Raw genomic sequence first — 15,781 nt, 5'->3', positions numbered from 1 at the left:
ATTCCTGTGCATGTAAACCTGTTGTAGGTAGGATCTTTTGATTTCATTCCTTCAGTTAAGGGTCTTTGATTAGATTGCATGTCCCAGGGTAGGTCTTAATCCTCTTACAGGAGTAAAAGGTACTGGGAGGTTGGGGTTCATGCTGAGATGCAAATACCAAAAATGTTGGAATGATTTTACAAATGGGTAAAGGGTAGACTTTGGGAGAAATGCGAGATGCTTGACAAAAGTCCTGGATTGCTTTGAAGAGACTGTTGGTGGAAATATGGATGCTAAAGATACTTCTAATGAGACCTTAGACATGACTAATGTGTCATTGCAAACTGGAAGAAAGGTAATCCTTGTTTTCAAGTGGCAGAGAACTTGGCAAAATTGTGTCCTGATGTTAGATGGAAGGCAGAATTTGAAAGTGATGAGCTGGATATTTAGCTGAGATTTCCAAACTAAATGTGGAAAGTGCAGCCTAGCTTCTGGTGGCTTATCGTAAAATACAAGAGGAAAGATAAAAGCTGAGAACCGAACTCTTGGGCACAAGGTAACCAGAAACTGATGATTGGGAAATTCTGAGCTTCTGGAAAGTGAGTTTCCAGAGAATAATGTCCCAGATGAGGATTTAACTGAACATGGAACCAGGCAGTCATTTTAGTGTAAGTCAGAATTGGAAATGCAGTTATTCAGGAAGAATCTGTGGAAAGTCTTACTCTCTGATGGCTTGGACCCCTATTTCCTGCATGTGAACCAACGAGATTTTTGTGAGATCTGTATGAATGGAACCACTGCCAGCCTGAACAAAAAGGGATTAAAAAAGGAAAGAAGGAAGGAGGAATGACTTCAAAGGCAGAACCTGTCCAAGCTGAGGTATGGACTGAAGACATCTTCTCTGACAAGAGAACAAACCCACCCATGTGGGTGGATAGGGTGAGCATGCTCCAGAGTGTGGAGCAGGTCAACCTTCTGCCCCATCATTCAGCCATACCAGGCTTCAGAGTGGGTGGAATGCATTCCTGGGGCCTGGGGAGAATTTGGCCTGTACCCCTCTATTCTGAGGAGGTTAAGCCTGTGCCCCAGAGTTTGGGAAGAGCCTAGCCATCACTTCAGTGTTCTTGGAGGGTGAGGCCTAGAATTTGGCTGCCACCGTGATGCTTGATGAGGGTAGAGCCGAGAACATGGGCACTGGGCAAGCCCTTGGAAAGGAGAAGAAACCATGGTTCTATAGATGACTCTCATACTTTGAAATCTAATGGAGTATTCCCTGTAGGTTTTGGGGACTGTTTTGGGACCAGTGATCCCTTTCAACTTCTCCCTATGGTAATGGGAATATTCTATGACTGTCCCTCCTTGTATACTGGAAGTAGATAACTTGTTGTTCTAAGTTTCACAGGTCCAAAGCCAGAGGGGAATTTTTGCCCCAGGACAGATTACATGCCTATACACCTGATTTTCATGACATTTTTTACTTACTACTGTTACTGAAATTATTTAAGGCTTTTGAAATGTTGTGATAGAATGAATGTAGTTTATATATGGAAAGAACACATATTTTGGGGGGTACAAAGGGTGGAGTGTGGCAATTCGAAACTTTTGTGGACACCAGAAAACCATGTGTTTAGGATTAATCCATTCCTGTACATGCAAACCTATTGTAGGAGAGAACTTTTGATTATATTACTTAGTTATGGGCCTTTGATTAGATTGAGTGACCCAGGATAGGTCTTAATCCTCTTACTGGAGTCCTTTATAAATGGAGGAATGAAAAGCCACAGACACAGGAAAAACCTTCAGAGACAGAAAAGAACCCGGAAGCCGAGAGAGAAGGCCCCAGGAGCCAGAAGCTGAAATAAATGGAACTCAGAAGCTGAGAAGAAGCCATTTTAGCCAGAAGCTGAAAGCAGTAGTACCCAGGGAGAGGGGAGAGGTGAGTAGATGTTGCCATGTGCCTGATCACCCATAGCTCCAGCTCTGGAGAAAGGATCTCCTGATGATGCCTTGATATGGACACTTCCATGGCCTCAGAACTATAAGCTTTTTACCTAATGAATCCCCATTGTAAAAGCTAACCCATTTTTGGTATATTGCTCCCAGCAGCTTTAGGCAAACTAAAACACTATTGCCAAGCAAAGGTCTGGAACATGGTAGGAACTTGAGGTATAACTGTTAGTAATTAAATTAACAAACAAATGAATGTTTTATCACATATTTACTGAATTAAAATTACATTATTGTGTTTTCCTGTTTTTGTTTTTGATTTTTAAACAGGTACACCCAAGGAAGAAAATGATTCTGCATTTTGGACAATGTTATCTGAAGGTAATCATACATAGTTAGGTAGCAGAGAAAATGTTTTGCTTTCTAAAATTCTATGCAAGAAAACCAAGATCAGTCTAAATACTTCTAATACAAAGAGTCAACAAATCAACATTATCCTGACATTGTCACTTGTAATAGCAAATGTATAATAAACCTAGAAATTTGATGAACTGAGGTTCTGTAAAAGTGGCATCAGATTATGTGTGCATTCCTAAACTCTCTCACAAAAAGTGTCTGAGAAGAGGCAAACTCCTTCCAGAGTCAGCTGTTTTGGGAGCCCACAGAACAGGAGGCTTCAGTGCATTATCTGGAGAGAACTGGAATGAAGAGATAAAGAGCCCAAGGGAAAACTGAGTTTCTCACCCTTGTGCCTAGAAATGGCAGGCGGCTAAGCAAAAACCTCTGCGAACTCCCAGACTTCCACCAGCCACTGAGTGGGAGGCAGCATTTTCTGGGAGGATGAGTGTTCTGGCAAAGGGTGGAGATGGATTTCCTTTCTGTGGGTTTGGTTACCTGTGCTCTCTTTTAACTTTGGGGAGCATACCAGACAGCACTGAGGTGGCCCCGGGAAGAGGGGAGATAGGAATCTGCTCAGGCAGCCTGATGCACTCAGCCACCCTGGGAGAGAGGAACCTGAGTGGGGAGAGGGCAGAGATAGACATCAGGCTAGTCTGGCCCTGAAAACTTTCAAAATTCCAGCTCCCCTAAGGGAGGCAGCAGTAGAAAGCCTCAATAAGCTTTCAAGGGCCTATTTAGGGTACCCTGGGAGGAGGAGGGTTCCGGAAGAGGGTCGAGACTGGTTCCTTTGTGGTAGATTCAATCACCTGGGTCCCCTTTGAATCTCTGAAGGGAACTTGACATGACCAGGAGAAGGGAGCAGGGATCTGCTCACACAGACTGTCATGCCCAGCTGCCCTGGGAGAGAAAGCAATTAGAATAGAAAGGGGGCAGGGATAGACAAGTGCCCCATAAGCAGGAATCTGACCAACTGCAAAGATCTAGCCTGCTTGAGGGAAACTGGGCAGATAACTTTCTCAAAGGCTAACTGATCCAAGGAGAAAGTTTAGCTTAGTGGAGAAGTTCCTCCCTTGAATATATGAGGTCCTTGGTTTGATTCCCTTCTCTTCTTAGAGAAGTGATCCACTGGGTTATCAGACATGCAGCAGATACTTTAGGATAGGAAACATATAGACATTCTTCTTTTTAAAATAATTTATTAAAGTGTATCACTCATACACAAACATATATAAAGAATAAGTGCATAATAATAGTTGTGAACTTATAAAACAAACATAAAACACCATACAGGACTCTCTCATAACTCACTCTACCATCAATAACTTGCATTGTTGTTAAACCTTTTTAACTAATGATTAAAGGTCATTGTCAAAATATTACCACTAACCAAAGTATTTTCCCCCCAACCAACCCTGTTATCTTTATATCATTTATATATGAATATACATAAACAATTAAGTGTATAGTAAAAGTTGCGAACTTACAAAGCAAACATGCATAATTAGCTTTTCTTGGATCTCTTATTTTTCTTTAAAAAAGGTTCCTTTTTTCTATTTAACTTAGTTTACTTGTCAAACCTGGTTCAAAACCTGCAGAAGACAGGCTGAGGGTAATTGATTCATGAACACCAGCAGCCTGAGTAGCTCCTTAGGGGCCTAGGAGGGAAGGCTGTTTTTCCATGGTTCTTGTTTGTTTGCTTGTTTGTTTGTTCTTTTTTTTCTTTTCATCCTTTTTCTTTCCCCCCTTTTGTTTTTTTTAATCCTCTTTCTTCCCCTGCTTTTTTGTTCTGCTCTCTTATTTCTTCTTTGTTGTGTTTCCCCTTCTTTTGTTTCCCTTTTGTTTGTTTACCAATTTTGTCTACCTATGCTATTTCTTTTCCTTCCTTTATCTTTCTATTTTCTGCTTTCTGTTGTTATTTTTTCTTTTTTTTCTTTTTTTAAATTTTTAATACAAATATAATTTGTAATAATATTACATTAAAAATATATATATATGAGGTCCCATTCAACCCCACGACCCCCACCCCACCTCTCCCCCCCCCCCCCCTCCCAGCAACACTCATTCCCATCATCATGACACATCCATTGCATTTGGTAAGTACATCTTTGGGCACCTCTGCACCTCATGGTCAATAGTCCACATCATGGCCCATACTCTCCCCCATTCCATCCAGTGGGCCCTGTGAGGATTTACAATGTCTGGTGATTGCCCCTGAAGCACCATCAAGGGCAGCTCCATGTCCCAAAGACGCCTCCACTTCTCATCTCTTCCTGCCTTTCCCCATACCCATCAGCCACCATGTCCACTTTTCCCAATCCATTGCCACCTTTTCTATGTGGACATTGGATTGGTTGTGTTCATTGCACCTCTATGTCAAGAGGAGGCTCAGATTCCACATGGATGCTGGATGCAATCCTCCCACTTTCAGTTGTAAGCACTCTAGGCTCCATGGTGTGGTGGTTGTCCTTCTTCAACTCCATCTTAGCTGAGTGTGGTGAGTCCAATAAATCAGATTATAGGTGCTGGAGTCTGTTGAGGCTCAGGGCCTGGCTATCACATTGTCAGTCCAGAGATTCAAATCACCTAAATATATCTTAAATCCCAACACTAACTGCAACTCCAGCACATTAGCATGAAAGTCTTATGAAGAGAGATCCCATCTGAGTCCAGATTCATCACACATAAACACCAGTTCCAAAGAGGGGCCATCTGACCTGGTAGTTAACCTCATCTGCCATGACCATAACTCCCATGGGTCTCTTTAGCCCTCAAAGGAACCAATACCTGGGGGTTGTATCTGCTTTATCTGTCTCATAGACTCTGCTCAGTTGTGCATAAGGGCAATCCTTCTGACAGCCTCCAGACTCTTTTTTAGAGACTCGTAGCCATATAAACTCATTTCTCCTTTCCATTTCCCCCTTACATTAGGTCAAACAGCATTTTAAAGTCATGTTATTTTATGTAGACAGGGATATTCTGCTGATCCGCATTGAACCTTCCGTACAAGGTCATTTTCCAGTTGCATCATCAGTTGGTAGTGGATAGTGATCCCTCGGTGCCAGGGAGGCTCATCCCCGGGTGTCATGTCCCACGCTGGGGGGAAGGCATTGCATTTACATGCTGAGTTTGGCTTCGAGACTGGCCACATTTGAGTAACATGAAGGCTGACAGGAGGGAATTCCCAGGCACAATGCTGCTCTAGGCCTTGTTCTTATTTTAGGCTTATCAGCTCACAAGCATAGTCATTAGCATCAGGGGCTCACTGTTGAACCCTCACTCCCTCTCAGTCCCCGCTGCTGCACCTGGGAGACTGTCGCTGCTCCCCTAGGGACCACGACAGAGCACCACTGGCCAGGAACCCAGTACCCCCCCTGCTCTGGTTTTTAATTGTTGCCACTATGAGTATATCCAAACATTACCATGCACCCTGGACATATGTTCTGTACAGCTCCCTGTCAGCCATATATCACCTGTCAATGGTATCCCATACCAGTATTCCTCCATTGCCATTGTTGAACCACTCTGTGATCCAGAACTCCCTGAAATTTGAAGCCCAATATAATGTCAGGGTCCCTTACTAGGAAATGGCATATAGTGATGGGTTTAAAGGTTAGATAAAGAATACGTGTTGACTTGGAAAAAATTCTACATCCTATCTTTTCCTTTTTTTTTTCCCTAATTATTGAACTTCTCTTCACAGGAGCCCTAGACCACAGCAATGCATATATATAATATACAGCACTCCCATACATCCACCACAAAACCTTTTAGTTGTTATTTTTTCATTCCAACTCTTATTGTTTGGTCTTCAGTTTTCCCATTTTTATTTGCTCTCCTTGTTTCTCTGTTTTTTCTTTTTTTACTTTTTTCTCTTTTTGTCTTTCCTTCCCTCTTCACATCATCCTAGCCTTTTAAATCATTCTGTATATTTTCTCTATTCGGTTTCTCATTTCATTGTACGTCACTTTTTTATTCCTATTCCTCTGCACTTCTTACTTGAGTTAATTATTTATTTTCCTAGGTCTTATATGGTTCCTCCTCTACCTTTTACTATTATTATTACTATTATCCTTTTTCTCTTAATACTTCTTTCTTTTTCTCTCACCCTAATTTTTAGTTCCCCAAGGAACATAGACAACAGCAAGGAAATAGAATAAGGGGAACAAAGTGTCAAAGTGCACACAAAAACAACAATAAAATAAAACCCTAGATTAGAAAGAGAAGCTAATCAACTGAACAAACCCATCAAGATAAACCAATGCTTAGACACCAACAAAAAATTACAACCCATACTAAGAAAGAGGAAGACATGGCCTAGTCCAATGAAGCAATTAAAAAACAAGAAGAGATGCAGAACATGGAACAACTAATCAGAGATGTCCAAACAAATATCATGAATCAACTTAATGAAGTGAAGGAAGAGATTAAGGATATTAAGAAAATACTGGGAGAACACACCAAAGAAATTGTGAACATACATAAAAAGATAATGGATATGATGGTGATAAATAGCACTACACAAGAAATCAAAACTACAATAGAAGCATATAACAGCAGATCTGAACATACAGAGAAAAGAATCAGTGATGTGGAAGACAATACAGCTGACATTAAACAGATAGTAGTACAGATAGAGAAAAAGAGAGGAAAAAATCCAGCAGGAACTTAGGGATTTGAATGGCAACATGAAATGCACAAACATCTACATTTTAGGTATCCCAGAGGGAGAAGAGAAGAAAAAGGGAACAGAAGGTGTGTTGGAGGAAATAATGGCTGAAAACTTTCCAACCTTATTAAAGGACATGGATATACATGTCCAGGAAGTGTAGTGCATCCCAAACAGTATAAATCATATCAGGCCTACTTCAAGAAAAATTGCCCAGTGCTCAAGACAAAGAGAGAAAACTGAAAGTAGCAAGAGAGAAGAGAGCCATCACATACAAGAGAATCTCAATAAGATTAAGTGCTAATTTTTCATCTGAAACCATGGAGGCAAGAAGGCAGTGATATGGCATAGTTAAGGTGCTAAAAGAAAAAAACTTCCAGTCAAGAATTCTCTATCCAGCAAAGCTAGCATTAGAAAATGAGGAAGAGTTCAAAATATTCACAGATAAACAGAAATTAAGAGAGTATTTGAATAAAAAACCTGTACTTCAAGAAATACTAAAGGGAGTTCTTTAGGTTGAAAGGTAAAAACAGGAGAGTGTTGGAAGAGAGTGTAAGAAACAACTAAAAAGAAAAGAAAAGAAAACAACATATGGCATATATAAAACAAAAGTAAATATGGCTAATATAATAATTCCTTGACAATAATAACATCAAATGTTAATAGATTAAACTCACCAGTCAGGAGACACAGATTGGCAGAATGGATAAGAAAATATGACCTATCTATATGCTGTCTACAAGAAACCCACCTTAGACCCAGGGATTCAGGGAGGCTAAAAGTAAATTGTTGGAAACAATTTTACAAGCAAATACCCCAAAAAGGGCAGGAATAGCTATACTAATATCAGGCAAAATAGACTTTAAATACAAAACTATTGTAAGAGACAATGACAGACACTATATAGCAATAAAAGGGGTAATGTATCAAGAAGAAAGAAAAGTCATAAACATTTATGCACCTAACAGGGTGCCTCAAAATATAAGAGGTAAACACTGGAAAAACTAAGTGAGAAATAGATGCCTCTACAATTATAATGGGGGACTTTAATATGCCATTATCACTGTTAGACAGAATGTCTTGACAGAGAATCAATAAAGAAACAGATTTTGAATAATACATTAAAGGGTCTGTACCTAAAAGACATACACAGAACATTACACAGCAAAACAGCATGATATACATTCTTCTTGAGTGTACATGGATCATTCTCCAGTATAGACCACATGCTATGCTACAGAACAACACTCAATGAATTTAGAAAGGTTGAAATTATACAAAGTAATTTCTCTGACCACAATGGAATGAAGCTGGAAATCAGTAAGAGACAGAGAACCAGATTATGCAAAAAGATATGGAAGTTGAACACCACACTCTTGGACAAACAGTGAGTCAAGGAGGAAATCACAAAAGAAATCAGTAACTACCTTGAAACAAATGAAAATGACAACACAACATATCAAAACCAATGGGATGTAGCAAAAGCTATACAGAGAAGGAAATTCATAGCAATATATGCCTATATTAAAAAAGAAGAAAAAGCTAAAATCAAAGACCTAACTGCACACCTGGAGGAATTAGAAAAAGAAAAAAACTAACCCAAAAGCAAGCAGAAAGAAGGTAATAACAAGATTAGAGCAGAGCTAAATGAAATTTAAAATAAGAAATTTAAAATAGAAAAAATAAAACTAAAAGCTGGTTCTTTGAGAAGATTAATAAAATTCTCAAACCCTTAGCTAGACTAACAAAGAAAAAAAAAGAGAAGATGAGAATACATAAAATAAGAAATGAGGAAGGAAATATCAGCACTAACCCCACAGAAATAGTTATCATAAGAGGATACTTTGAAAAATTGCCAGCAAGATAGATAATTTAGAGGAAATGGACACATTCCTAGAAACACACAAGCAGCCTACATTGATGAAAGAAGAAATCCATGAACTCAATGGACCAATCACAAGTAATGAGATAGAATTAGTTATCTAAGAAAAGTTGAGGACCAGATGAATTCTACCAAACATTCCAGAAAGAACTAGCATCAATCCTGCTTAAACTTTTCCAAAAAATAGAAGTGGAGGAAACATTGCCTATCTCACTGTATGATACCAACATCACCCTAATACAAAAGCCAAACAAAGATGCCACAAGAAAACTATAGACCAATCTTTCTAATAAACTTAGATGCTAAAATCCTCAACAAAATACTTGTTAATCATATTCAACAACAAATCAAATGAATTATACACCATGACTAAGTGGGCTGCATCCCTGGTATGCAAGAATGATTCAACATAAGAAAATCAAACAATGTAATACATCACATAAGCAGACTGAAAGAAAAAAATCAAATGATCATCTCTATAGATGCAGAAAATGCATTCAACAAAATACAACAACCTTTCCTGATAAAAATATTACAAATGTTAGGAATAGAAGGAAACTTCCTCCACATGATAAAAGGGTATATATGAAAAACCCACAGCTAACATAATATCCAATGGAGAAATCCTAAAAACTTTCCCTCTAAGATCAGGAACAAAACAAGGATGCCCAGTTGCATGACTCCTATATAACAATGTTTTTTAAATTTTCTAATATTTATTTTAATTACTTCTCATCCCCCCCTACCCATGTCCCCATTGTCTGCTCTCTGTGTCCACTTCCTGTGTGTTCTTCTGTGTCTGCTTGTATTCTAATAAGGTGGCTCCAGGAAATGATCCTGGGATGTTCTGGAGTGGGAGAGAGGCAATTACTCTCTTGTACCATCTCAGCTCCCCTGTTCTGCTATATCTTCTTATTTTCTCTCCTCTGTGTTTCTTGTTGCATCATCTTGCTGTGCCAGCTCTCTGGGTTGGCCAACACTCCTGTGGGGGGCCACATTCCCACATGGGCCAGCACTCCATGTGGGCCAGCTCACCATGTGGGCCAGCTTGCCCTCACCAGGAGGCCCTGGGCATCTAACCCTGGACCTCCTATATGGTAGATGGGAGCTCACTTGGTTGGCCACATCCATTTCCCTTAACAATGTCTTAGAAGTACTTGCCTGAGCATTTAGAGAAGAAAAAGATATAAAAGGCATCCAAATAAGAAAAGAAGTCAAAATTTCACTATTTGCAGATGACATGATCCTATACACAGAAAACCCTGAGAAATCTACAACAACGCTTCTAGAGCTTATAAATGAGTTCAGTAAAGTCACAGGTTATGTGCAAAATCAGAAGCATTTCCATACACTAATAATGAGCAATCTGAGGAGGAAATCAAGAAAAATATCCCTTTAAAATTCCAACTAAAAGAATCAAATACCTAAAGAATAATTTAACTAAAGATGTAAATGACTTATATGAAGAAAACTACACAACACTGTTAAAAGAAATCAAAGAAGATTTAAATAAATGGGAGAATATTCCCTGCTCGTGGGTAGGAAGACTAAACATCAATAGGATGTCTTTCTTACCCAAACTGATCTACAGAATCAGTGCAATCACAATAAAAATCACCATAGCATTTTTTACTGAATTGGAAAAACTACCTATGAAATTTATCTGGGAGGGCAAGAGGCCCTGAATTGCCAAAGACATATTGAAAAAGAAAAAATAAAATTGGCAGGATCACACTACCTGACTTTAAAACATACTACAAAATTATACTGGTCAAAACTGCATGGATGGGATGCAGATGTGCCTCAAGTGATTGGGCTCCCATCTACCATATGGGAGGTCCAGAGTTTGACTTCTGAGGCCTCCCGGTGGGGGCAAGCTGGCCCATGTGGTGAGCTGGCCCACATGGAATATTGGCCTGCATGGAGTGCTGGCCTGTGCAGGAGTGCTGGCCCACACAGAGAGCTGGCACAGCAAGATGATGCAACAGAGGGAGACACAGAGGAGAGACAATAGGAGATGCAGCAGACCAGGCAGCTGAGGTGGCACAAGAGATTGAGGACCTCTCTCCCACTCCAGAGGGTCCCAGGATCAGTTCCTGGTGCTGCCTAAAGATAAGACAAGCAGACACAGAGGAGCATGCAGCAAATGGACACAGAGAGCAGATAGCAAGCACAAAACAATGGGGGAGGGTGGGAGGAATAAATAAATAAATGCTTTAAAAAAACCTGCATGGTTTTGGCACAAGGATAGAAATACTGACCAATGGAACTGAATTGAGAGTTCTGTATAGATCCTTGAATATACACTCAACTGATCTTTGACAAGGTCACCAAGCCCATTCAACTGGGAGAGAATGACTTCTTCAGCAAATAGTGCTTGGAGAAGTGGATATCCATATCCAAAAGAATGAGAGAGAAACACCATCTCACACCATATATAAAAATTAACTCAAGATGGATCAAAGATCTAAATATATGAGCCAAGACCATAAAGACCTTGGAAGATAATGTAGGGAAGCATCTACAGAATCTTATAATAGGAAATGGTTTCATGAGCTTCATACCCACAGCACAAGCAGCAAAAGGAAAAATAGATAAATGGGACCTCCTCAAAATAAAAAACTTTTATACCTCAACGGAGTTCATCAAGAAAGTGAAAAGGCAGCCTACTCAATGGGAGAAAATATTTGGTAACCATATATCTGATAGGGACCTAATATCCTACATATATAAAGAAATCCTGTACCTCAAAAATAAAAAGACAAATAATCTATTTTAAAAATGAGCAATTGATTTGAACAGACACTTCTTCAAAGAAGAAATACAAATGGTTAAAAAGCACATGAAAAGATGCTCAATATCACTGGCTATTAGGGAAAAGCAAATCAAAATTACAATGAGGTATCATCATACCCATTAGACTGGCAGCTATTAAAGAAAGAGAGAACCACAAGGTCCCATCCAGAGAGGATGTGGAGGAATAGGAACTCTCATCCACTGCTGGTGGGAATGTAGAATAGCGCAGCCATTGTGGAGGACAGTTTGGTGTCCTCATCAGAAAACTAACTATAGAACTGTCATATGATCCAACAATTCCACTACTGGGTGTGTACCCAATAGAAATGAAAGCAAGGACATGAACTGATATATGCACACCAATGTCCAAAGTGGCATTATTCACTATTGCCGAAAGTTGGAATCAACCCAAATGCCTTTCAGCAGATGAATGGATAAACAATTGTGGTATATACATACAATGGAATATTACTCAGCTGTAAGAAGAAATACAGCACTAACACAGGGGATAACATGGATAGATCTTGAGCACCTTATGTTGAGTGAAGCAAACCAGGCACTGAAGGACACATATTACATGACCTCACTGATCTGAATTAAACATTGAACAGACTCACAGAGCTAGAGTCTGGAAGATAGGTTTACAGGAAATAGAAAGGGAGAAGAAAGTTATGAGCCAACATCCATCTGGGCAAAATCTATGATAAGGTGGACGTGTATAGTTGTACAATGGAGGGGCATGACAGTGGTGTAATAATACTGTGGGGATGGGTGGTGCTGGTTTGTAAAGGTGGTGGGGTGGGGAGGTTGAGTTGGACTGTCCATGGAACTGGGGGGAGGGTAGGAGGATGGAGCATGTGAACACTGGGGATTGTTGGGTACATGGTTGAAACTATAATGTTGGAAATGCTCTGTTGGCCATATGGCAAGTGAGGGTCACTGGTTTGGGGTGTTGTATGTGGGGGGCACTTGGGATAGGGCACACCTGGAGCAGGCTTCTAGAGAGTATGTGAGAATTCATCTTGCAATATTGTAATATCAGTGGGTGGAGACCCACATAATGAGTGGCAAAGTGGTGGACTCCCATCCTGGGAAGGCCCACTATGTTCTCAAATAGTGGGGCAAGAGTCTATCGAGAGCATGGGAGGTGCCTAATAGGGGAGAACAGGCCAGTGTGTACAAGTCCTCAGTGTTGTTGCCAGTAACTAAGAATCTTGTCCTTCAAGGATTGAAGCCTGGTGGTTGCCATGGGTTCCAAGGGAAGGGGGAAGGAGGAATGGAATAGATGGAATGGGGCATTTTGGAGGAGATGGAAGTGTTCTACATGACCTTGCTATGATGGATACAGTCATGTTAAATTACATCAAAATTTATAAAAGTGTATGGTCCAAAATGTAAATCATAATGTAAACCATTGACCATAGTTGGTAGCTATGTTTCAATATTTGTACATCAGCTATAGTAAATATACCATCTACATATAAAATGTTATTAATAGAGGAATGGGGAAATGGGGGAGGATGTTGGGTATATGGGAATCCCCTGTATTCTGTATGTGACTTTTCTGTAACCTAAAACTTATTTGGGTATACAACTGCAAGCAAGAGAGTCCCATCCATTGGCCCTCTCAATTAGAGATATAGTGGACATCACCATCCCAGAATCCTCAGGATTGGGGATGAACTGTGGACTAAAGTAGACTTACTGGTATTCTAGAATAGACTTACTGTAATTCTAGCAATGGAAAAAATTATATCATTGATGGGGAGGCAGTGGCCACTGGAGATTCTAAGAGGATGGAGAGGGAAAACAGTGTAATGTGGGGGTATTTTTGGGACTTGGGGATTGTCCTGAATGACATTGCAATGACAGATACAGGCCATTATTTATCTTGCCATAACCTACAGAATTGGGTGGGAGAGAGTGTAAACTACAAGGTAAACTTTAATCCGTGCTTAATGGCAATGCTCCAAAACGTGTTCATCAATTGCAATGAATGTACCACACTAACGAAGGATGTTGTTAATGAGGGAAAATGTGGGAGGTGTGGGGAGCAAGGCATATGGAAATCCCCTATATTTTTTATATAACCTAAGTATCTTTGAAAAAAATAAGTATAATATGGTGACATTTTTGGGACATTGGAATTATCCTGAATGATGTTGCAGTGATGGATACAAGCCATTATATATCTTGTCATAACTTACAAAAATGTGTGTGAGAGTTTAAACTATAATGTAAACTATAATCCACACTTAGTGGCAGTGCTCCAATATGTGTTCATCAATTGTAACAAATGTACCACAGTAATGAAGGATATTGTTAATGTGGAAAAGTATGGAGGTGTAGGGAGTGGGGCATATGGGAACCCCCTACACTTTTTATGTAACATTTATGTAATCTATCTTTTTACAAATAAAAATGAAAAAACTTTGAAACTGGAAAAAACAAGAAACTTGATACATTGTCATACACTGTCTGATCCTTCTCCCAAAATGTTTTATTCTCCTACAATTGTTGCAATGCAGTCGGTTTAATTTATGATTAAAATGAGGTTCTTGGGAAGCGGACTTGGCCCAAAGGAAAGGGCGTCCGCCTACCACATGGGAGGTCCGTGGTTCAAACCCTGGGCCTCCTTGACCCACGTAGAGCTGGCCCATGCGCAGTGCTGATGCGTGCAAGCAGTGCCGTGCTACGCAGGGGTGTCCTCCGCGTAGGGGAGCCCCATGCTCAAGGAGTGCTCCCCATAAGAAGAGCTGCCCAGCACGAAAGAAAGTTCAACCTGCCCAGGAATGGCGCCGCGCACACACGGAGAACTGACGCAGTAAGATGACGCAACAAAAAGAGACACAGATTCCCATGCCACTGACAACAACAGAAGTGGACAAAGAAGAACATGTAGCAAATGGACACAGAGAACAGACAACCGAGGTGAGGGGGGAAGGGGAGAGAAATAAATAAAAATAAATCTTTAAAAAAATAAAATAAAATGAAATGAGGTTCTTGCCCTCCTTGTGTTTCAAGCAGTATGCACATAAGTACTTGGGCATGCATATATTAAATGCAAGTTATAAATCATATATCATAAATATACATGTCTAAAAGTTATGTATCATAATTATAGACATGCATGAATAAATGTAATATATATATCACATATTTGCACTCATGTATAAATTTAATATATGCATCTCATACATATACGTATGCATTATATATACCTATATATTATATATACCTATATATACCTATGTTATATATATTATATATACCTATATATATATACCTATATATGTATATACCTATATATATTTATATATACCTATATATTATATGCACACAGATATATGTATGCAATGATTTCAGTAAGTGACTTGTTTACCATAACATCGATTTGTTTTAACAGTTTTAAATGAAACAACAATGGAGAGATCAGCTGAAAAAGATGAATTATTTCAAGCAGTTCCAGGTAAGAAAAGAATACTTCAATTAATGGGTACACAAATACTCATGTATTTTGGTGTTTGCATGATGACACTCTTTTCCCTAGTAAGCTTGCGTGTAGGCAACAGGGTAACATCGAATCAGATAAAACATTTATTGTATTAGGAGATTTATGATTCCTAAACATTCTTCTCCTGTTACCTTTTTGCTGATGACTATTCTTATTTTCCTGCTTGGTAGTTTCTATTCCCAAAACAGGTAAACAAAATGGAGAACTTGGGAGGGTAAATATTAAGTAGAATGTAGTTTACATTAATGGATATTCATATATGAATATATGAGTATAAGAACTCCTGATTTGAATGAAAAAATGCATGGCAAGCCAATGTAGTAATTTCCTCCCCAAACCTCTGTCCTACAAATAAACCATTGAAAAAAGAAATAGTATTGGAGATATTATCCAATGCCTGTCATCTCAGTTATGCCATTTGATTATTCGACAAGCACAGACATTTCCTTGTGGTGCTGCAAGTAAATATAGTGAGTCTTCTGTGCTTAGAAAAGTTATATAGAGGAAAGACACATGCTCAATCATTTTAAAGCTACTTCATCATTTCTTATTTAACATTTAAGTGATTAAATTGAGCCTGATTGATTTTCCATCATAT

The 15,781-nt window shown here is 39.3% G+C and overlaps 1 protein-coding gene across 2 annotated transcripts in view; it reads left to right on the top strand.

The window, feature by feature from the left end:
• Positions 1-15,781, top strand: part of MOB3B (MOB kinase activator 3B) — a 278,921-nt gene that overhangs the window by 260,927 nt on the left and 2,213 nt on the right. For both annotated transcript variants that reach the window (XM_058301953.2, XM_058301954.2), the window contains 2 exons: positions 2,257-2,307; positions 15,076-15,138. In XM_058301953.2, the coding sequence (XP_058157936.1) occupies positions 2,257-2,307; positions 15,076-15,138 (114 nt within the window). The remainder of the gene's footprint in view (positions 1-2,256; positions 2,308-15,075; positions 15,139-15,781) is intronic.

The sequence above is a fragment of the Dasypus novemcinctus genome, chromosome 8, assembly GCF_030445035.2.
Source record: "Dasypus novemcinctus isolate mDasNov1 chromosome 8, mDasNov1.1.hap2, whole genome shotgun sequence".
NCBI lineage: Eukaryota > Metazoa > Chordata > Mammalia > Cingulata > Dasypodidae > Dasypus > Dasypus novemcinctus.
This window is presented reverse-complemented; position numbering and strand designations above follow the sequence as displayed.